The sequence below is a fragment of the Nelumbo nucifera genome, chromosome 8, assembly GCF_055504915.1.
Source record: "Nelumbo nucifera cultivar China Antique chromosome 8, China Antique-T2T, whole genome shotgun sequence".
NCBI classification, from domain to species: Eukaryota; Viridiplantae; Streptophyta; class Magnoliopsida; order Proteales; family Nelumbonaceae; genus Nelumbo; species Nelumbo nucifera.
This window is the reverse complement of record NC_142656.1, coordinates 53,286,048-53,309,968: the sequence shown is the minus strand read 5'-3', so window position 1 is coordinate 53,309,968 and position 23,921 is coordinate 53,286,048. Positions and strand designations below refer to the sequence as shown.

Genomic DNA, 23,921 nt, shown 5'->3' with positions numbered 1-23,921 from the left:
TTGAATTTTTTAGTGATCAGAAAACAAGATTAAGAAAATAATCAATGACAATTTGATATGACATACATGAAGAAGATAAGAATAATCACCTGGTATAGATTTGGGCTTCCACAAATGCATTCAGCAAAAGACCCTGAAAATCCATCTGTGCCTTTGATAAACTGCCGGACTATGTCACGATACTGAAGACAAAAAAGAAATACAAATCAAAATAGAAGTAAAAGTTTAGGTTGACATTCCAATAATTGTAAGCACAGTAGAGTGCCTGGTTCTCAAAAGGAATATGATTGTTTTATTTAGCTGCTTGTGTCCCATGATCTTTTTATGCACTGGAACTGGATTTTCCTTGGTTATACTTCATCATTATTAGATAACTCAAAATATGTTAACCCACCTTCCCATTCCATTCTGACCATATACCCCAGTGAGGAAACGTACCAACTTGGTAAAGCCCACCTGTATCCCATGCTTCAGCAATTAGCTGTTTAAGATGGAAAAAGAAAAACTTCAGTCTGCAATCAAGAGTAAACACATGATAAGATGGTTGAACACAAACATAAGTAACCACCAACCAATGGCAAAAGTAAACAAATATGGTAAAGCCCAACTGGATTTTCCATTTGCAGTTTATTGGAGTTTACACATATTCCAGATTGAGTTACTTTAGAATCACAGGCATTATGGTAATGTAACATCCAATCTGAAAGAGTACAAGCACAAATATAGTACCTGGTTTACACTCTTAAACCCCAAAGGTCATTTAAACCAATATTTAATCAAATAAATATCCAATATTTATTTGGTAGACATATGCAAAGAGTACAGACACATGACCAACTGATGGTCATTCTAAAACCCTGAAGATTGACTAACAAAATTCACAAAACATCTTACAAAATTTTGTTAAACCTTAATCACAGAAAACATCCATTTTTGCCATAGTTATAGCCACTATGTCAACCTTTTTGATCGCTAAACGTGAATTAATTGTTTAAGGGATCTAAAAATCCAGTAGTTACAACCTTAACACATAGATACCTAATTCAACTTAAAGCTGTTATATTTAAGAAACAAACTTAGATATCCTCAAGCAATTTGAATGAGTGAAATTGAATGTATCATCTAATTGACTATAGACTGTTGTCCACCCATTCCACTGATGATTCAAGGTCAAGCAAGCAAAGAATCACTCCCCTTCAGCAGAAACAACAAACTCCAAAAATATAACTTTGGGTGACATAAAAGAGCACTTCTTTAAGTTGATGTAGAGTTTCTCTTGGCATACTGCTTGACGTAGATGATCAATATGCTCTTTTATGCTATGGCTATATATAAGAATATCATCAAAATAAACAACTAGGAAACAACCAATGAAGGATCGAAGTACCTGGGTCATCATCCTCATGAAAGTACTAGGGGCATTAGTTAGTCCAAATGTCATAACTAGCCACTCGTATTAGCCATCTTTTGTCTTAAATGCTGTCTTCCACTCATCACTAGGCCTAATCCGTATTTGATGATAGCCACTCCTTAGATCGATCTTAGAAAAAATGGTTGCTCCATTCATCATATCAAGCATGTCGTCAAGCCTAGGAATTGGGAACCTATACTTGATAGTAATCTTGTTGATTGCTCTACTATCAACGCAAATACGCCAAGAACCATCTTTCTTTGGAGTGAGAAGAGCTGACTAAGGCTTTCTCTAATAAAACCTTTCTTTAGGAGGAACAACACATTCATCATATCAAGCATGTCGTCAAGCCTACGAATTGGGAATCTATACTTGATAGTAATCTCGTTGATTGCTCTACTATCAACGCACATACGCCAAGAACCATCTTTCTTTGGAGTGAAAAGAGCTGGAACAAAATATGGAGTGACTGGTATGCCTTCACATTTTACCTCATATAAGTTAACCCCGAGGAAGGGCAAGATTACTGTTGTTGATGGATCTCAGACCCCAATCTTGGGTCAGGGTGAAGTCAGAATCACTAATAACCTTTCTCTTGACTCTGTTCTACATGTGCCCTAACTACAAAAAAATTTATTGTCTGTTAGTTCTTTAACAAAATCCCACAATTGCTCAGTGGCCTTTCTTCCAACCATTGTGTTTTTCAGGATCTAAGCACGGGGGAGACGATTGGAAGTGGGCATGAAGTGGATGGAGTCTACCCCCTGGATGGACCTTCAGAGCATGGATTGTCAAGCCAAACTAAGTCTTGTTCCAATGAGAAAATGAGTCTTTTGAAATTATGGCATTGTCGCCTTGGCTGTCAATTCTATCAAGTTTTTGTTTTCAAACTTGCTTGGTTCTGTGTCCAAATTGAACTTTGAATGTGAAATTTGTTATTTATCCAAACAATGTAGAAACACATATTTTGCAAATAGTTCTACAATTCCTATAACTATAGCTGCAACTGTTGTAGAAGTCCCCAAATAGAGCGTTAATTCTCCGTCACTCAATCTTCTACTTGTCTTGAACCCTTATAATGTGTTACATGCATGAGTTGAAGGCCCGAAGTCAATACACCGAGAAGTAGAAGTGAACAACAAATTGGTCTCTATGATAAAATATTCAAAATTACCTTGCTTCTTAGTCTCTAGATACTAAGAACAGTTCGTCTTCCAGTGGCCGGTTTGCTTGAAAAAGTGACAGGCATCCGATGCTTTGTCCTTCTTTTACCTTTTAGGCTTGCTAACCTTTTTTGAGGCTTTTTCTTTACCCTCCTCTTCTTCTTACCAGAATTGCCACCTTCAACAAGCATGGCTATCGGTTTATCCTTCTTAATCAATTCTTCAGCCCTCTGCAACATATTGCTAAGTTCCTAAAAGCTAACATTTAGCTTATTCATATTGTAATTCATGATAAACTGATTGAATGAGGGAGGTAAAGAGTTTAGGATGGCATCAACTTTGGTGACATGATCTAGCCCTGACCCGAGTGCCTCTAGTTCATTAATATAACCCATCATCTTAAGACAGTGGTCATCAACCATCTGGCTCTCGGTCATTTTAGCGGTCATAAATAGTTTTAAGTCCTTTTGCCGAGTAGAACGATTCTACTCTTCATACATGGTCCTCAAACTATCTAGGATATCCTTGGACACTTCGATTTGATCGAATTCTCTGTATCGGATTGTCAAGAGAGGCTATGATGTAGCACCGGGCAAGAGAGTTCTTCTCTTCCCATTCTTGATACTCTCTCCTACGTGCCTCAGAAGCCTATCACTCGGACGATCCGGAGAAGGGTTCTTAGCAACCCTGTCCAATTTCTCGGACGTTAACACCAACATAAGGTTACGGAAGCAGTCAGCATAGTTTGGGCCCTTAAGTTTGTTATCGTCCATCAACTTGGCGAATTGTCAGTTTGCCATTTCTGATAAAAGGCAAGGCAGATTATTAGTCCACAACCTAAATTGATTCATGTTTACTACATACTACATATATATGGGTTTTAATCTATGTTCCATTTACATTTGTTCATCTCTGAGATTTCCCTCTTATCTCAGTGACGGAGACAGAGAAATATGTCTTTGAAAATGTGGGAAACCACATACAGTGCATGGAGCCAACTATTTCAATTACATAACCCCACCACCTTCTGTGAAGGATCATATCCACTTATCTTATGAGCTTTCCCTTTGGCTTTTGTAAGACAAGGTTTATTGCCATTTTAGGTTAAACCTTTCTGTCCAGTAAGTGCTTACCCATCATATTCGTGAACGCCAAGGGACCGTGAGAGAGTCTTCCCTTTTAGAATAGGCCCCTACCACATTGGTCTATGACACCCCTATCATCTTATGAAACAATCCAACAGATCCAACAGCAAATGGATAGCCCAATTTTATGGTGCATCTCCTCATTACTAAAGGATCCATCTTCAAGCTAATGATGGAGGGCCTTTAGAGAGTTCATCATATGAATCTCCCTATCACATGCACTTATATTTTGTTGGAGGGAACAAATAATTACGCCCTAGTTATTATTTAGGTCAAACCATAGTGACTCCCACTTTCTTAAAGCCAGATTCATATGGGCCCTAAACGGCTAGGGTTCCACACGGTTCCTCTTGGGGAGGAAGCTGAAGTGGGGCTCATCAAGAAAGGAGATAATCCAATGATCTTAAGGACACCATGGCAATGATGTGCATTCAACCATGGTGTGCGAAAGAGCCACTATCGAAATTAACATGGGCCAAGTGCTTATGGCCCATGTACATAGCACATCACACATCATACATCACATGCATGAAATAAAACCACAATTGATCCAATCAATTTAATCATCTGTAAAACCCTAAAATAGTTAGATTAAATCAGTATCAACCCATTAGAGCCCATAACATTATCATATAACATTATCTAGGTAAGCAGTTCAACCCATGTAGCTGAATTAGGGCTGATGCAGTTTTAACTTAACAATACTGGGTTTTACAGGTTGGGCCGAATTGCATCTAGCAATAAGCCATCAAACCCTTGGTCCATTATAAAAATTTTAGAGCTGTGAACGGTCCCTATTGAGCCACAGATTCGGTCCAACCAATTTGGTCCAATCTGGGTTGAATGTGTCTAGGGTTTGGTGTCTAATTCAAGATCCAATTCAAGAAGATGATCTGAAATTAATTATGGCTGATAAATGACAATCAACAATCAGCAATCAAACACAACAGTGGGCTGTTCGTGTGGCTGCAAACCTGCAAAAAAGAGGTTAGTCACAATTTGCAAATTTGTTTTCTGCAAATCGCAGATTGCAAACCTTCTATCTACACAAAGTCTTCTTCTCCTCCACACAAACCAGCACTTCTTGCAATGAAAAAATTAGAAAAAACCTAATTTCTCTATTAATTAACATCAGAATAAATTCTATACAATTCGTCTAAAAAATAAAAAAAAGATTATTTACAAACCAAGAATGAATAGAATAATACAAGAAGTGTGCAAATTCTTGGTGCCAATAAAAGATTTCGATCTCCACCATACGAACAGCCCATAATTCAAGAAATAAATATAGAACATTTCTATAAATATTGTAGATAAATAAAAAAATTAATTTCAGATCATTCGCCCATAGCTGATAATTGAATTCTCAGAGAAAACCTTAATCTGCGCAAATCGGGTAGAACCGATTCTACCTATTTGCGCAGTCTTGGCAATAAATCCGATTGAAATATGAGGAAGTACAGAAGAGAAGGGAAGAAGAGAGAAAAGGAGAAGGAAGAAAGGAAGAAGAAAAGGTTTGGAGCAATCGAACAATGTTAGCGGCACCAACTTCTATTATATTATATAGGGCAGCAGAAATAAGAAGGGAAAAGACCCTTGTGCCCCTACTGTAAGTGAGTACAATAACAGAAATAACAGAAAATAAAAAACGCTTTAACTAGCCAAACAGACCCTAACACAAATAACTAAATTATTTCAACACTCCCCCTCAAGTTGGAGCATAGATGTCAATCATGCCCAACTTGTCACACAAATCATTGTGCTGCACATGATGAAGACCTTTGGTGAAGATATCTGCACGTTCTTCTTCTAAGCTGCATATGGAGTACACACTTCTCCATTTACAAGTTTCTCTCTAATAAAAATGCTTGTCCACTTCAATGTGTTCCGTCCTATCATGCAGGACTGGATTAGCAGCAATATTGATGGCAGCTTTATTGTCACAGTAGAGTAACATAGGATTGCTCACTGCAAAACCCAGTTCACCTAACAGATTTCTTATCCACATGATTTCAACAGCCCCATGAGACATCGCTCTATATTCTGCTTCAGCACTAGATATAGCCACCACACTTCATTTTTTACTTCTCCATGTGACCAGGTTTCCTCCTATAAAGGCACAATACCCACTGGTAGACTTCCGGTCATCAACTACTCCTGGCCAATCAGCATCAGTATATACTTTCACCTTTAAGTGACCATGTTTCTAGAACAAACCAGGTCCACGAAACTTCTTGAGGTATCTAAGGATCCTCTCTGCAACTTCAAAGTGAGTTGTCCTAGGATTGTGCATGAGCTGACTAAGGACACCCACTGCATAAGCAATATCAGGCCTGATCATAGACAAATAAAGAGTCTCCCTACGAGTCTTTGGAACTTTTTCACATCTTTCAAAAACTCTCATTGACTGTCTCCCAGTTGAAGATTAGATTCAATTGGTGAGTTAATTGGTTTTACCCACAACTTGCCTGTATCTTCTAGTAGATCTAGTACATATTTCTATTGGGAAATAAAGATGCCCTTGTGAGAGCGGGCAACTTCAATTCCAAGGGAATAACGTAAGGGGCCTAGATCTTTCACCTCAAATTGAGTGGCTAAGAATTTTTTTAGTCTCTGTATTTCAGCCTCCCAATCTCCTGTGATCACTATGTCATCCACATATACAGTCAGAGCTGCAATTTTCCCTTCACCTCTTTTCACAAATAGAGTGTGATCTGACTGGCATTGTTTGAACCCCATCTGTTGAACTGCTAAATGGAACTTACTAAACCAAGCCCGAGGTGATTGTTTCAACCCATATAAAGATTTTTTTAACCTGGACACCTTTTGTTCACTGCCTTTGGTACAAAAACCTGGAGGTTGGGTCATGTACACTTCTTCCAAGTCACCATTCAAGAAAGCATTTTTGATGTCCAATTGGTGAAGTTCCCAGTCAAGATTTGCTACCAATGAAAGAAGAATTCTGATAGAGTTCATCTTGGCTACTGGAGAAAAAGTCTCTGCATAGTCCACTCCATATACCTGTGTAAAACCTCTTGCTAACAGTATAGCCTTGTACCTTTCAACAGTTCCATCAGCCTTGTGTTTCACTGTGAACACCCACTTGCAACCCACTGGTTCCTTCCCTTCAGGAAGATCCACCAACTCCCAAGTGCCATTTTTGTGTAATGCATCAATTTCTTCCTGCATTGCATCTGTCCATTCAGGTTTAGATAAAGCTTCTGCCACATTCTTAGGAACGGGGGTACTGTCCACAGAAGAGAGGAATGCACAGAATGAAGGTGAAATGTGATCATAGGATAAAAAACTCATGGACTGAGTGAACACCATGCGTTGAAAGTCTTTCACAAATTTTGGCACTTCATCTCTAGATCGCATAGGGTAAACCCAAGTGTATCTAGAGTAATCATCAATCAAGGTAATGAAGTACTTATATCCAGCCTCAGTGGGTAGAGTAACAGGGCCCCAAACATCAGAATAAACAATATGAAATGGAAATTCAAATCTTTTGTTTCTCAAAGGTAAAAAACTTCTACAATGTTTACTCAATTGACATGTCTGACACTGTAACTGACTCACTAACAAGGACTCAAACAACTTTGGGAACATAACTTTTAATAACTCAAAAGAAAGATGACCAAGACGACTATGCCATAAATAGGCTTGACTCTCACTGGACAAACTCATGGACTCTGTAGCCACAAGACCAGCTTTATTCTCCAACACAAAGAGACCATCCACCATGCTTCCTCTACCAATCGTCTTCCCCGAGGCCAAATCCTGAAACATACATGAAGACAGAAAAAAAGTGATTGAACAGTTCAAGGAGTGAGTGAGAGAGGTATGGTACCTTGGCCAACTATGGTAGAGAAAGAACCATCAGCTAGTCTCACCTTATCTCTCCCAGAGAGAAGGTTATATGTCTGAAATAAATTTGACTTACCGGTCATGTGGTTTGAGGCTCCAGAGTCAATAACCCAAGGAGAATTAGTAGTATGAGATGACACATGGAAGGCAGTGGCAGCATTACCTGATGTAGACGCGAAAGAGGTAGAGGGAGTAGGACCAGAATCCATCTGGTGGAGAGTCCTACCATACAATTCCAAATGGTCACGAAAGGAGTTGATACCTTAGGGTCAGAACTGCGATGCCTTTTCTGAGTTACCAATGGACTAGTCTCTGGTGACGCCATATTAGCTAAGTTATACTTTTTCTGATTCTGCTGACTTGGTTTCTTGCCCTGATCAGGTGTTGACTTCTTACCCAAATCATGTGCCCATTTAGGTTTTCCATGGAGATCCCAACATGTATCTCTCGTGTGTCTTGTCTTCTGGCAGTGAGTGCACCAAAGTTTACTCTAATCATTTGTTCTCTTCTGAGAGTCACTTGTCCTAAAAGCACCTCCGACATTTGTATCTGAATTTCCCCAGACAGCTAGGGCAACTGACTCCCCCTCAACACAATTCATCACACTTCTTCTACTCTCTTCTGACTGCACTAAGGCATACACCTCTTGGACTGATGGCAAGTCTTTACTACCCAAGATCTGCACCCTGATGGACTCATACGAAGGATTCAGCCCTAGGAGGAAGACAAAGACCCGTTGCTGAGATACAAGTGACTTATATGCCTTTGCATCTTCATCACACTTCCAATTCACATTCTGGTAGTGATCAAGTTCTTTCCATATCGATGTCAAATCAGAATAGTACATCGAGAGACTCCTCTCCCCTTGCTTGCAAGTAGAGGATTCAGCTTGCAGTTGATATATCTTGGCATAGTGTCTCTGCTCTGAATAGGTGGACTTTGCTTGTTCCCATATCTCACAAGCAGTTTCAGCCCACATAAAAGTCTTCCTTACCTGTGGCAGCATGGAAACCAAGAGCCATGACATCACCATACTATTCTCTTGGTTCCACCTATCATATTCAGCACTTCCGTTCTTCGATTCCTTCACTCTCCCATTGATGTATCCTATTTTCCCCCTAGCAGTGATGTAGAGTTTTATTCCCCTAGACCACTCAAGGTAGTTCAGATCATCAAAGGGAATAACAGCCATGGGGAAATTCATATCCATTCCCCCACTGATTCCATTGTGGCTCCCTGAAATCTCTGAAGTAGCAGAATTCTCAGACGACATGGTAAGCACAAGATTTTTTTATCTAAACTCTCAACTTAGGATCCCTCCTTATATCGACAAAAGCTCCACACACAACAATTCAGTTCTAGACTTAATCTGAGCACAAAAAACAACACCAATTTCCAAAGAATAACTATGACGAGACTGATTTCATCACAACATTAATCAATAATGTATAAGTTCCACCACAACATTAATCAATAAGAGAGATCCTAACATACATGAAATCAGACTAACGAGCAGAGAAAACGGGTCATCTATGACCTACAGTCACCTTTTCATAGGTATAGGATCACACGATCCAACAAATAAAAAATATAACCCTCACAAAAGTCTGCCGATATTCAGTGGTTTGGATTCATTTGCTCTCCACTTGGTACACGACCAAGGAAAGAAAAAAAAGAAGAACGAAAACTTTAGGGTTGTACCAGTTGCAGATCTGATTTGACCAGCCCAGATTCAGGCCTCTATTCCGCCCAGATTCAGCAAGTTGAAGAGAAAAAAACTTGGTCGCCCAAATTCAACAGCCCTGCTCTAATACCATCTTGGCAATAAATCCGATTGATATATGAGGAAGTAGAGAAGGGAAGAAGAAAGAAAAAGAGAAGGAAGAAAGGAAGAAGAAAAGGTTTGGAGCAATCGAACAGCGCTGGCGGCGCCAACTTCTATTATATTATATAGGGCGGCAGAAATAAGAAGGGAAAAAATCCTTGTGCCCCTGCTGTAAGTGAGTACAATAACAGAAATAACAGAAAATAAAAAAATGCTTTAACTAGCCAAACAGACCCTAACACAAATAACTAAATTATTTCAATACGCAGGTTCAAATCAGGTCTGATTTTGGTTCAAGAATGTGAACCTGGCTCTGATACCATTGGAGGGATGAGAGATCCATCATATGGATGGCCGAACCCTACATGAAAATTGGGCGAAATTTCAAAAATTTCTCTCTCCCATCCAGGAATCGTATTCCCTAATTTAGAAAACTACATTTTCAATGTTCGTCTTGAGTCAAAACCAGACCAAATCTGAAACTAAAAGGGAAGAGAGGGATATACCTGATACGAAGTAACAATAACTCTACGTAGGTGTTCATGCCCAAAGAGAAGACCAAAACCCGCCTCCACTGAAGATGACACAGCGTATGGTGAGGCAGGATCAGCAAGATGGTTCTTTAGTAAGAATCGAACAAGGGCTGGTGAGCACGACTTCAGATTGTTTCTTCTGGCAAGAAACAATATCAAGAACCTTTCTTGATCAGCTCCACAAGTGGAAATTGAACTGGGTAGGGGCGGCAAGAACTAGGGGGAATTCTCCAGGTTGCTTTGTGAGCATAATCCTTGTTGGGGCATAGATGTCAATCATCCCCAACTTGTCACAAAGACCATAATGCCGTAGTGAGCATAATCCTTTAGTAAGAACATCTGCAAGTTGTTCATCAGAGCTAATGTAGGGAGTGAACACTTGCCCCATCTCAATTTTCTCTCTAATGAAATGTTTGTCAACATCAATATGCTTGGTTCTATCATGGAGAATTGAATTGGTTGCGATGTTGATGGCAACTTTGTTATCACAATAGAGTGACATAGGATCATCAAAAGGAAATCCTAATTCACTCAATAGGTTCTTGATCCACAGTAATTCTGCAACTCCATGTGACATAGCCCTATATTCTGCCTTTGCACTTGACCTGACCACCACACTCTATTTTTTGCTTCTCCAAGTCACAAGGTTTCCAGCAACAAAGGTACAATATCTGCTGGTGGATTTTCTGTCATCCACTGAGCCAGCCCAATCTACATCTGTGTACACCATTACTCTCATGTGCCTATGTTTCTTAAAGAGTAAACCTGTCCCTGGGAATTTCTTCAAGTACCTAAGAACTTTGTATGCTACCTCTCGGTGTACCTCCTTGGGTGCATGCAGGAACTGACTGAGGACACCCACAACATATGCTATGTTAGGCCTGGTCATGGATAGGTAGAGAAGCTTGCTCACAAGTCTTTGGTATTGCCTTGGATCTTTCAAAAACTCACCATTGCAACCCCCAAGTTTGTGATTTACATCTATAGTCAGCTGGTTTAGCTCCTAGCTTCCCTGTACTCTTTAGGAGATCTAGGGTGTACTTCCTTTGGGAAATGAAGATGCCTTGCTGAGAGCGAGCAACCTCAATACCAAGGAAGTAGCGCAAGTCTCTGAGACCCAGTCTCCAGTGATGACAATATCATCTACATAGACAATCAAGGTGGTTGTTTTTCCTTGTTCCCTCTTTACAAAAAGTGTGATCAGATTGACACTGCTTAAACCCCATCTGTTGAACCGCCTGGTGAAACCTGCTAAACCAAGCCCTCGAAAATTGCTTTAGACCATACAAAGATTTCTTCAATTTGCAGACTTTTTGTTCACTTCCTTTAACACAAAAACCAAGTGGTTTCACATACACTTCCTCTTCCAAATCACCATTTAGGAAGGCATTTTTATGTCAAGTTGGTGAAGCTCCCAATCAAGATTTTGTAGAGAAGAAGGGCCGAATGGCCCATAGGCTGTTTATCCTTTTTTATCTTTTATCTTCTTTGTTGTAATGGGCCTTAATTTGGGCTTTATTCTTTCTTATGTTATGTCTTTTTAATTTTCTTCCCAACTAGGGGCTTCTCTGTAAATTACTAAAGTTTAACTTAATGAAATAGGATTAAGGGAGTAAGAGAAGAGATTATGTTCGAAAATCTCTCTCGGAACCCAAGTTGCCGCCACCTTCTTCTTCTTCTTCTCTCCACTTCAACTTTGATTTCTACTACTTTCTTTTGAATTTTTGCAACTTTCTAAATAGTCCTTTCTCCTCAAAAGGCTGTTTTTCTTCTTGGTATCAGAGCAGGCTCGTTTTTCCCTTTTTTTCACCTTATTTTCCCATACATAATGTGTATGGAGAACTTAATCGTATGAATAGTTAAAGAAACCTATTTCAGTCCAGTTGTTAGTGGTTTCTGGAGAGAAGGGGACTGGTTTTGTCGTCCTCTTGATAGATTCAAGTGTGTTGCCTAAAACCCTAATTTTCTGAAGAAATTTGATTGCGGGCCCCACAGGGAGTTTGACCTGGGCGCTCAGTGACTGAATGCCTTCTCATTCTTCTTCTTGAAGATCGAATCAAGTGGATTGGTGTTCTATGAAGTCTACAAGGAGCAGCTGAGTTTTCTCTGTTTCTCCCAGCTTCCGGGTGTGACGCAGGTTACTGGAATGGCTGCATAGAGGTTGGCTCACAACACAGATTTTGCTCTGTCTTCATTTGTTGTTATTCGAAGTTGCTTGAAGTCATTTTTGAAGTATTTAAGAAGATGAACTCTTCAGACTTTGAAAACAAGCATGTTGCTGAATCCGGACAGGTTCCGGGAGCCTCTGTAGACTCTCTACTGGCTGTGACCACAGTCAAGCTGGATGGAACTAATTATCTAGCTTGGTCACAATCAGTAAAAATTCATATTTGTAGTAGAGGAAAATGGGGTTTTATCTCCGGGAGCAAAAAGGCTCCTCCAGAAGATGATCCATCATATGAAAAGTGGATGCAAGAAAATTATACTGTTACTGGATGGCTTGTGAACTCAATGCAACCACAGATTAGTCAGCACTATTTGTGGATGAATTCAGCAAAGGAAATTCGGAATAGTGTTTCTGAAACCTATTCCCAAAAATTAAATGTGGCCAGGGTTTACAAGTTGATAAGTGATATGAAGAATTTGAGATAGGGGGAGAAACCATTAGCTGTATACTTCTCAACACTGAATTTTTTATGGCAAGAAATAGATGTGATAGAAATTGTAGCCTGGGACACCACTAATGATGCTGAGACCTACAGAAAACTGGTTGAGAGAAACAGGGTGTTTGAGTTCTTGACAGGGCTAAATTCAGAGTACGACATTACAAAGCAAAATATTTTATCCAAGGATAGTGTCTCACTGTCTCAAGCATATGCCTTGGTAAGTAGTGAAGAAAGCAAAAGACTTGTCCAGGTCCAAGGGGCTGGTCTAAATGATCACTTTGTTAATATGGGAGTGAAACCCAAAGGGGTTGCAAGGACTCCAAGTAGCTCAGGGAGGAAAGAGATTATCTGTGAGTACTATAAAAAGCCAAAACACACTAAAGACAAGTGTTGGAAATTGCATCTTGAGCTCAAGGAAGAAGTCTAATAATATAAAGGCAGGGAGTGCCTATGTTTCTGCTGGTCTAGATAGTGACATATACCAAACTGAAGAGATGACGACTAGTGAGCAGTTAGCAACTATGAAGGCAGAATATGAGAAGCTTGGGAGGATGATCAGCCACCTAGAGGGTGTGACCTCTTCTTCCAACCCTCCAGGAAATTCAACCTCTTCTGCATTTGCTCATTCGGGTATACGGGCTTCTGCCAATCATGCAACCATTTTAGGTAATCGTAGGATCCCTTGGATTATTGATTTTGGTGCTTCTGATCATATGACCAGCCTTTCTACTTTGTTTGTTTCATATGATTTACTTCCTGGAAGTGACAAAATCACCCTAGCCGATGGCTCTCTTGCCCCTATCTCTGGCAAGGGAACCATCAAGGCTACAAACTCCTTGGTTCTTCCCTCTGCTCTTCATGTACCCAAACTAAATACAAACTTGTTATCTGTAAGTAGCTTAACTAAGTCATTAAACTATTGTGTAACCTTCTTCCCTTCCTACTATGTTTTTAAGGATCTGGAGTCTCAGAAGGTGATTGGGAGTGGTCGTGAGGCGAATGGAATATATCTGTTGGATACTCCTAGATAGTGCCATGAACAACCTGGAAAAGCTGCTTTTGGGTCTACATCTACAGAGTCCATCAGTCGAGTCATGTTATGTCATTTTTGTTTCGGCCCATCTTCTATACAAATTTGCAACTAGAGATAGGAGAACCCGAATAGAGTTCATTTTTGCAACCGGAGCAAAAGTCTCCGCATAATCAATTCCATGCACCTGTGTGAAACTTTTTTGCAACTAGCCGAACCTTATACCTTTCCACAGATCCATCTGCCTTATGTTTTACAAAGAAGACCCATTTGCACCCTACATGTTCCTTTCCCTTAGGAAGATCTACCAATTCCCACATGCCATTTTTGTGAAGAGCATTGATCTCTTCCTTCATTGCATTTGTCCACTCGGGAACAAGGCCTCCGCAACACTCTTGGGAAGGGAAACACTATCAATTGCAGACAAAAAAGCACAAAAAGAAGATGAGACATTCTCATACGACAAAAAATGAGATATAGGGTGGTGTGTGGTGCATGATCTGACACCCTTCCTTTTTGCAATAGGGAGGTTCAGATCACAACTCGAAGTGTCAATATCAATAGGTTCAGGAACATCAACTGGAATAATAGTACCTGGGTGGGGTGAAAGACCAGCCCCTGAGATTCTGATGGCATTGGTGGCATGGTTTCCAGTGGCTCCATGGCGATTGAACTCTGTTGGCCTCGATTTTTGAAGCGCAATATTCAAAAGACACAACATGGAGGAGGATCAAGAATAGAAGGCAACGAAACTTGAGTCTGACTCTGTTTCTCCTCAACTCTACTCTCCCCCTGAGGAGAAACAAGAAAGTAGGGAACATCTTCAAAGAAAGAGACATCCATAGAGGCGAAGTATTTTTTAGACATAGGGTCAAAACAGCGATAACCTTTCTGAGCAAGGGGATAACCAAGAAAAATGCACATAATAGCTTTTGGATCAAGCTTAACACGAGTAGGAGAGAGATCATGAATAAAACACTTGCATCCAAAGACCCACATAGGGATAGGAAACAGAGGAGCTTTAGGGAAAAGGAGATGATGAGGGGACCTATATTCCAATACTCGAGATGGTGTTCTATTGATGACATTGGCAACAGTCAAAACAACATCCGCCCAAAATCTTTTTGGAACATTCATCTGTAACATTAATCCTCGAGCAGCTTCAAGGAGATGTCGAATTTTTCTTTCTGCAACCCCATTTTGTTGTGGGGTTCCGGCACATGAGCTCCTGTGTTGAGAGCCGCAGGAGGCAAAGAAATCTGTGAGGTCTCCATGAAAGTATTCCTTGGCATTGTCTGATTGAAAGATTCGGATCTCAGATTGAAATTGGGTGTAAACCATACGCTAAAAGCTTTTCACAATTTTAGGAACTTACTCCCGTTAATGCATAGGATAAGCCCAAGTGTAGTGAGAGAAGTCATCAACAAAAGAAACAAAATACTTGTAACCATACTCAGTTGGAACATTAACAAGTCTCCACACATCTGAATACTCAATGTGAAAAGGAATTGATAATATCTTCTTTTGGGTCAGAACAAGGGAGACAGTCCTGAGAAGTACTCTGATGTTCATGAGATGCTAAGTGAACCAAATTAAACTTCTTCTGCTATGACTTCTTGCTTGGTTCTTGTGCTGATTTCTTACCCAATTCTTGTGCCCATTTCGGTTTCCCATTTAATTCCCTGTAGGTTTCACGAGTGTGCCTAGGTTTTTTGCAATGAGTACACCACATTTTGCCTTTATCATCCATCTTTTTCCGATTTTCCCCTTTTTCGGTGCCCCAGTGTTACCCCTTACAACAAGAGCAATAGTCTCCCCCTCAAAATGATTCATGGCAGGCTTCCTACTCTCTTCAGACTCAACAAGTGCATTAACCTCTTGGACAGATGAAAGATCCTTGCTGCCTAAAATCTGAACACAAATAGGTTCATACACAGGATTCAAACCCAGAAGGAAAGCAAACACCCTTTGTTGAGAAACTAGCTTTTTATATGCTTTAGCATCCTTTTCACTTTCCCACTCAATGTTCTGGTAATAGTCAAGTTCTTTCCAAACTGAAGTGAGGGCAGAATAATTTGTCGATAAGTTCCTTTCTCCCTGCTTACATGTCGAAGATTCTGCTTGTAGCTGATAAATCCTGGCACAGTGTCTCTGTTCTGAGCATGTTGCCTTGGCTTGATCCCAAATTTCCTTTGCTGTATCAGCCCACATGAAATTTTGCTTGACAGATGGCAGCATTGAGGTCAAAAGCCAAGAGATTATCACGCAATTTTCTTGGTCCCACTTATCATAATCAGCAGCACCAGCTTTAGATTCTTTAGTTTTCCCATTTATATATCCAGCCTTACCCCTGATAGTAATGTACAACTGCATCTCCTTGGACTAAGCTAAATAATTTCTGCCATCCAAGGGGGTAATGGACATAGGAAAATTTAGGGTCTCAAAACCACCGGTCATTCCTCCTTGATGTGAGGTGGTTCCCGAAGTTGTAGAATCTTCAGAATTCATTGGAGTCAAAAGAAGGCAGCACACACAAGCTTATTCAAGTCTTTTCCAACTAAGCTAACACAAAAAACTGATTAGAGCACAGGCCTTGCTGTCACAGGTATTCACAGATCTGATAAGCCCCTTCTTAAGGCAGTAAGAACTACAGAAACACATTTAAAGAGGGCTGCTGCACTTTGTCAGTCGAACAAGGTCACTTATCACCTACATAGGTTCCTTAAACATGAAGATTATTGGGTCTTCACACCCACAAAGAGGGACAAACTCCCTTTATACCATTCGGTCAAGTAGGAAAGCTTAACCAGTTCTTGGTTTCAACACCAAGAACCAAAAAAAAATAATGGTTTTGACTTCAGTCCTTATTCAGTCCAGGGGGTTTCAATAGATTCCAGCTCTGATACCATGTCTTCAGATGGAGCTCGCACCTGTCTCTTCCATTCTATGTTCAGAGGAGCAAGGAAGATCTTCGAATAGCAGGAGAGAATTTACAGAGCACTGTCCCGCTCTAATACCATGTTTTCAGCAAGAAGGAGAAGAGAAGAAGAAGAAGAAAAGAACGTGAGAGCCAAGAAGAGTCCACTGGCGGCACCAGATTTAATATTTATATGTTAGGGCGACCAAAGACAAAAAATAAAGAGGAAAAGACAAAAATGCTCCAGTGGCATATAGTACATATTTCAACACCTGCTGTGTACATGTTCACGGCCATCAAAGACACAAATTTGAACCTAAGGCTCGTAAATGTGTTTTTCTAGGATATGCCCCCGCACAGAAGGGATATTGCTGTTTTGATCCGGCTAGTGGCATCCACTTTGAATCTTGGGATGTCACATTTGCTGAGTCTAATCCTTTATTATTCCTCCTGAGGGTGAGCAATCTGAGGAACCTTTTGCTATGTCTCTAGCAATTCCTCTTCCTGTTCCTTTTGAGTCATCTCATGAAGTGTTCACTTCTCCCATTGGACCTACCTCCAGTATTCCTGCTCCTCCTCCTCCACTTCATCCTCCTATAGATCTACTTCTTTCCAAGACCTTGATCTTCCTATTGCTCTTCGCATGGGCAAGTGGAAGTGTATAGCCCATTGTATCTCTAAACACCTGTCCTATAGCCTTCTATCTCCTACCTACTACTCTTTTCTTGCTTTTGTTTCCCATGTGATACCTAGGTATATACCAGAAGCCCTATCTAACCCTGAATGGAGGGATGTTATGATGGCTGAACTGGATGCTTTGCTTAAGAACCATACCTGGGATGTTGTTGACTTGCCAGAAGGGAATGAACCAATGGCTTGTAAATGGGTATTTGCCATTAAATATCATTCAAATGGCTATTGAGAGATTTAAGGCCAGACTGGTTGCTAAAGGCTACACTCAGATGTATGGTATTGACTATCTTGAGACCTTTGCTCCTGTGGCTAAGATGACCTCCGTCTGGGTTTTATTATCCCTAGCTGCTACTTTTGAATGGCCTCTCCACCAATTTGATGTTAAAAATGCCTTCTTGAATGGAGATCTACATGAAGAGGTCTATATGTCTTTGCCTCCAAGAGTGTATGGAAAGGAAATGCAAGGGAAGGTGTAAACTGCAGAAATCCATTTATGGTCTCAAGCAGTCTCCTCGAGCTTGGTTTGAGAGATTCAGAGTTGTTCTTCGCATTTGGTTACACACAAACTCAATCTGACCATACCTTGTTCTTGAAAAGAAGTGGCTTTCTGGTGATCTTTCTGATAGTTTATGTTGATGATATTGTGGTCACGAGTAATGACACCTAAGAGGTTAGTAAACTCAAAATGTTTCTTAAATCTGAATTTGAGATCAAGGATTTAGGAGATCTCCGATATTTTTTGGGCATTGAAGTTGCTAGATCTAAAGATGGTATCTTCATTTCTTAGTGCAAATATGTCCTTGACCTCCTTGATGAGACTAGTAAACTTGGTGCTAAACCAGCCTCCACTCCGATTGATCCCAATCATAAGCTTTCTGTTACAGATGGTGAACTTTTATCTGATAGAGGAGTGTTTTAGCGATTGCTTGAGAAGTTGTTATATCTCTGCATGACTTGGCCGGACATTTCCTATGCAGTGAATGTTATTAGTCAATTTATGCATTCTCCCAAAGATACTCATTTAGCTGTTGCAGAAAGAGTTCTTTGTTACTTGAAAGGTACTCCAGGAAAAGGCATTTTATTTGCCAAACATGGACACATGAAGCTGGAAGCATACACTGATGCCAATTGGGTAGGATGTATTGTTATAGGAGATCCACCTCGAGTTATTGTGCTTTGGTGGCAGGGAACATTGTCTCATGGAGGAGTAAGAAACAGTCTGTAGTTGCTAGATCCTCTGTTGAAGTAGAATACAGGGCAATGGTACATGGTGTGTCAGAATTACTGTGGCTACAATCACTTTTAGAAGAATTGGGGGTTAACTATGAGAAGCTAGTGATGCTCTACTGTGACAACCAAGTAGCTATATCAATATTGCACATAATCCTGTTCAACATGACAAAACTAAGCACATTGAAGTTGATAGACATTTTATACGGGAAAGAGTTTCCTCAAAAGAAGTTTGCTTGCCATTCATCGCCTCAGAAGAACAGTTGGCTGATATTTTGACCAAGGGAGTTCCAAGAGGGAAGCTGACACACTATATAAGCAAGCTGGGCATGATTGACATCTATACTTAGCTTGAGGGGGAGTGTAGAGAGACTGGGCCGAATGGGCCCTAATATCTTTTCTTGTGGTATGTTATTTATTTATTTGTTAGTTAATGGGCCTATCTTTATGAGCCTGTTATTTCTTTTTTGTAAGTTCTCTTTATGTTACTACCTAGCAGGCCGCCCACTTAAAAGCATACTTGTAATTAACCTAATTATTGAAGTTTAACAAAAGGATTAGAGAAGGGAGGGAAAGGAGATTCGAAACTTTCTTTTCTTCCTCTTCTTTTCTCCATCTTATTCCTTTGTGTTGCTGTTCTGTCCTTTTCTTCTTCTTTTCTCTCTAATTTTTACCAAGTTTATATCAGTTTTAGGGGACTGATTTACATCTTCTTGATAGAAGTTTTATGGCTGCTAATGGCTGTAATGGCTTCTTGAAAGAATAAAAGAGAAAATAGGGAGAGAAAGAAGAGAGAAAATACCTGGAATCACTCACCATAGCTAGCATAAGCTGAAGAAAACTCAATATATTCTATTGCCTTTGTGTAAAACGTCCATACATATTTATAGACTCTAAACTCCTAATAATCCTAGGAGTCAAACTATTAAGCTCATAATAATCTTAGGAGTAAAACTGTTAGACTCAATAATCCTAGTAAGAATTCAAACTAAGCTGTCATATCCTATTTCAATTCAAAGAAGACTCAATAGCTCTAATCCTACTTATGCAATGACTGAAATTTTAAACGTAAACAAACTATAACTAGACAATTTAAACCCTATAATTGGACCCCACAGAAAATTGCAAAAATTACAAAAATACCATTGGTATTCAATTCAATCCAAATCCCAAGTGCCATCACTATGCCATATCAAGACTTGTTGTAAAGCCTTCTTCTTTCTAGAACAAGTCTTCAAGGATACTGATCCATTCCTATTAGGTGGGGGTAGAGAAGGTGGAGAGTGTTAGAGTTAGCTGAATCAGTGGTAGATTAGTCTTTTCCAGCCACTTTAAGTTATGTGCTTATGTGGCTGTTCTAATTAGACTTCCTATCCCATACTTAAGTGGGGGTAGTTTAGTCTTTGTACTAAATTAAACCTCTAATCCATATTATGGTCGAATCGTAGGGTTTAGACTACCAAGTTCGACTGTTTTCTTCTTCTTCTTCTTCTTCAAACTACTGTAGCTACAGGACAAACAGAGAGCAATCACAAGGTTTGAAGTGAAGGGATGAGAAATCCATCATATGGATGGCCGAACCCTACAGGTAGGTTGGGCGAAATTTCAAAAATTTCTCTCTCTCCCATATGGGAATCACATTCCCTGTTTTAGAAAATTGCACTTTCAATGATCAATCTTGAACCCTAAACCAGACCAGGTCTGAAACCAAAAGATAAGAGAGGGATATACCTGATACAGAATAGTAGTAACTCCCAATAAAAGTGTTCACGCCCAAGGAGATCACCAAAGACTGCTCCCACTGAAGATGACACAGCGTAGGGTGGAGCAGAATCAGCAGGGTGGTTCTTCAACAAGAACTTGATTTTTCACCAAGAATCTGATGAAGGGCGAGTGAGCACGACTTCAGATCAATTTTTCTCCCAAAAACTAATATCAAGAACCTTTCGTGATCGCTTCTACAGATGGAGATCGAACTGGTAATGGCGGCAACAACAGGAGAAGGCAAGAGCAGAAGATGGCATCAGTCCAACTGCAACTGTCTTCTCTCTTGAATCAGTAATCTTGAAGGATGAACTGGGGTTCGCCCTTCTCCTCTATTTATAGTCTTAAAGAGAGGTTTTCCTAATCCAATTAGGAGTTTCCTAATCCAAATCTTGTATTTGGATCTGGACTTTCTTTAAGAGATAAGGATAATCCCTTATCTTATCTGCAGATAAATATCAGCCCTCCTAATCTGATTAGGAGTTTCTTGATCCAAATCTCTATTTGGATCTGGACTCTCTGAGTGGATAGGGACAATCCCTTATCCTATCTGCTGATCTAAATCCCAGAACCGCTCCTCTTTAATTAATCATATTAAACCAGTTCGAATTGGGCTTTAGGCCCATTAAGTCCATATGCTCACTTATCCTCCAAACTGTTGCCCAGTTGGGTATCCTTGTATGGCATGGGACCCAAACATTGATCTACACATCAGCCACATGGGTTCAACCCAGCCTCTGTTACAAGGCCTGACCGAATTCACTGTAGGAGACAGTGAACCCCTGAGTCCATTACCATAGGCTCTTAATGGGCCCAACATTTACACTAAATGGTCCCTGGGTCAACCCACCTTATAAAAACCCAAGGACAGTGGACAGATGCAAGATTAGCCCATCAGGTATTACCCTCAATGGTCTTACACTTAACCTCTCAGCCAATAATGATCAAACACTGCCCGACAAGAGAGGACCTCTCCCTTGATTGCAAGGAACAGTGCTGCACTCTCTACTCACATGGATCCCGGGAATTAAAATCTTTTGCAAACATTTTGAAACCGTAATATATATATATATATGTATATCTTTATATAAATATATTTTGCAAAACAAATTTCAACGGTTGAAATCGGTTGCCGGCAACTTTGGTTTCCATCAGAGAGAGTGCATCCCTGATCATTCACTTTGTCCGACAAAGGGGCTGACCCTGTCACTATGATCATCCACTCAGATGAATTCTTGGACTGTCCCAACATACCCAGGTTTTGACCCCCTCTAAGGATCTCACTGATTGGCATATCAAAGACAACCCAATCCGACACCTAGTGCAGTATCATAATCGAGTCTAGGGGTTAAATGTAACATTCCAGTTTTGCCCATCAATCTCCAAGGTCCAGGGCAATACTGGAATTTTGGTCCGGTTCAGGGTTTCAAGAAAACCCACACTGCATGTACCTTAGGTCTACCCCAACCAACTTGGCGGCACATCAGTATCAACCTTGGCAGGATAAATCTCCTTAGATCTATCCAACGGCTGTGAAGATTCTAAACCAACACGAGTCTCATATGTGTCCAGTTTAAGGGTATTACACAGAAACACACCATAATAACATGAATCAAATATGTACTTTATTCATTTACATTAAATGTCATAATGTACATCATTCTGATTGGAGCTAAGGGCATACACTGTCTAACAAGGAGGGAGGGGATAAGGAAGAAAGGGACGGTCTTCCAGAAGTTGAGGGCAAGCAGGTCTCTGATTTAGAGAATGTAAGTCAAGTCGAGGACCATAGGATCGAAATTGGTTGTTGGGTCTTGGAAGTGTTGGTTGGAAGGTTGGGAGTTGATTTGTGTCGTAGGGGAAAAGAGGAGAGTGTAGCAGATGTGAACCAAATTGAGAACAAGAGAGAGAATAGATTTAGGGGTGTCAAGAATAGTCGACCCCCACCCCAAAGAGTCCCTTTTATATTAAAAGATATGAAAAATATGTATAGTTACAAGAATGCCCTTATAGGGCTAAAAGATAAAAGAAATAAATAAAATAATGAGAATACTATTACCTTACAACAAGGGCTATACTAATAATGTACATCAAGATATATCTTCACACTCTCCCTCAAATTGATGCATAGACATCAGCACCAGTTTTCCCATAAGAATGAGGTGCCGACTCTTAGTCATGGCCTTGGTGAAGATGTCAACAATCTACATGTGAGAGGCTAATCAGCTAATAAAGTGACAATCCACCTCAATATGTTTAGTCCTCTCATGGAAAACAGGATTAGATGCAATCTTGATAGCACTTGTATTGTTGGCATATAGAGGGATAGGAATAGGAAGTTGAGTACCAAGATCCATGAAGAGAGACTTCAACCAAACAATCTCACTACAAGAATAAGACATGGCTCTATACTCAACTTCAATAGAAGACTTAGAGACAGTTTCCTGTTTCCAGTGTTTTAAAAGGCATGGGAGGCGTACCCCTAGAGGAAAACGCCCTGATGTAACAAGTGTTCTCTTTGCCGCGCCATCAAGTGCCATCCGTCGTGCCTACAACCGCCACTCCAGTGTCCAAGTGTGTGTCATGGGTGGGCTCTACATGTACTTTTGTATGGGGGATTGCCAATGGCATTATTGTAATACTGTAGTATGATTTTTCACCTTTTTGATGTTTCTTATTGTCACTCCCCCAAAAGCTTAACGTACTATTTGAGGGGAGGTAGGTAGTCGAGTGAGCTCATAAGCATATAAAGGTTAAGCACGAGATCCCCTCGACACTGTACTGTGTGCTTGTGCTAATCACTGATTAATGCAATACAAGTTGCCTTTTGTCTAATTTGTGTGCCTTCTTGTTGCCTTTTGTGTGTTGTTGCTTGCATTTGTAGGCTTTCTCGACCCCATCGAGCGCCGCACGGGGCCTCGTCGATTAGCCCCGTGACAGTTGGTATCAGAGCAGGTTGCTCCTCAACGCTCGTGACCCTTGCATAGCAACACTAGTGGTGGCGCAATGAAGCACAACAAGGAACTCACCGACGAGATTAGGCATGGCCTTGCCCATGCTAGAGAGACCGATGAGGCTTTGGGCGATGAAGCCATTGCAGAGAAGACCCCGAGGGGTCACACATCCAAGACTAGCAAGCGCGACAAGTCAGTTGACACGCTTGCTGCTTTCGACACACGCATCCTTCGCTGCGAAGTGACTGTTGGGGAGATGCGTGACCGAGTAGAAGAAATCCACCTGAATGTGGAAACAATTGAGAGCTCCATGGTGGAGCTAGAAGCCCGTTTAAATGGCATTATGAATGAGGTCCAAGACGTCCTGAATAGAACCCTCAAGGAAGTCCTTGGAACAACATCGCCACAAGAAGGGAGCTCATCTCGATCCGACATCCAAGACCAGGTGGATGAGATGAGAGCTGAATGAATGGCCATGAAAGTAGCCATGGCCTCTCCTTCTGACCTCCAGACTCAATTGGATGAACTAAGAGGAGACATGACGCTCCTCAAGAGATTAGTGGCCAGCACTCCAAGCCCCTCCACAACACTGGCCCCTACTCATGTGAAGATTTGGGAGCCCACACCTTATGTCGGCTCCCGAGATGCTAGAGGAGTTGACAACTTCTTGTGGAAAATGGAACAATATTTTCGTGTCGCTGGCATTGATGATGACCAAACGCA

General features: G+C 40.6%; 1 protein-coding gene across 1 annotated transcript in view; it reads right to left on the bottom strand.

Moving 5' to 3' along the window:
- The window catches only part of ISA1 (isoamylase 1), a 124,337-nt gene that overhangs the window by 25,274 nt on the left and 75,142 nt on the right, over positions 1-23,921 (bottom strand). The window contains exons 11-12 of the mRNA XM_010264992.3: positions 395-481; positions 90-182 (exon numbers count right to left, since the gene is read on the bottom strand). Of these exons, the coding sequence (XP_010263294.1) occupies positions 90-182; positions 395-481 (180 nt within the window). The remainder of the gene's footprint in view (positions 1-89; positions 183-394; positions 482-23,921) is intronic.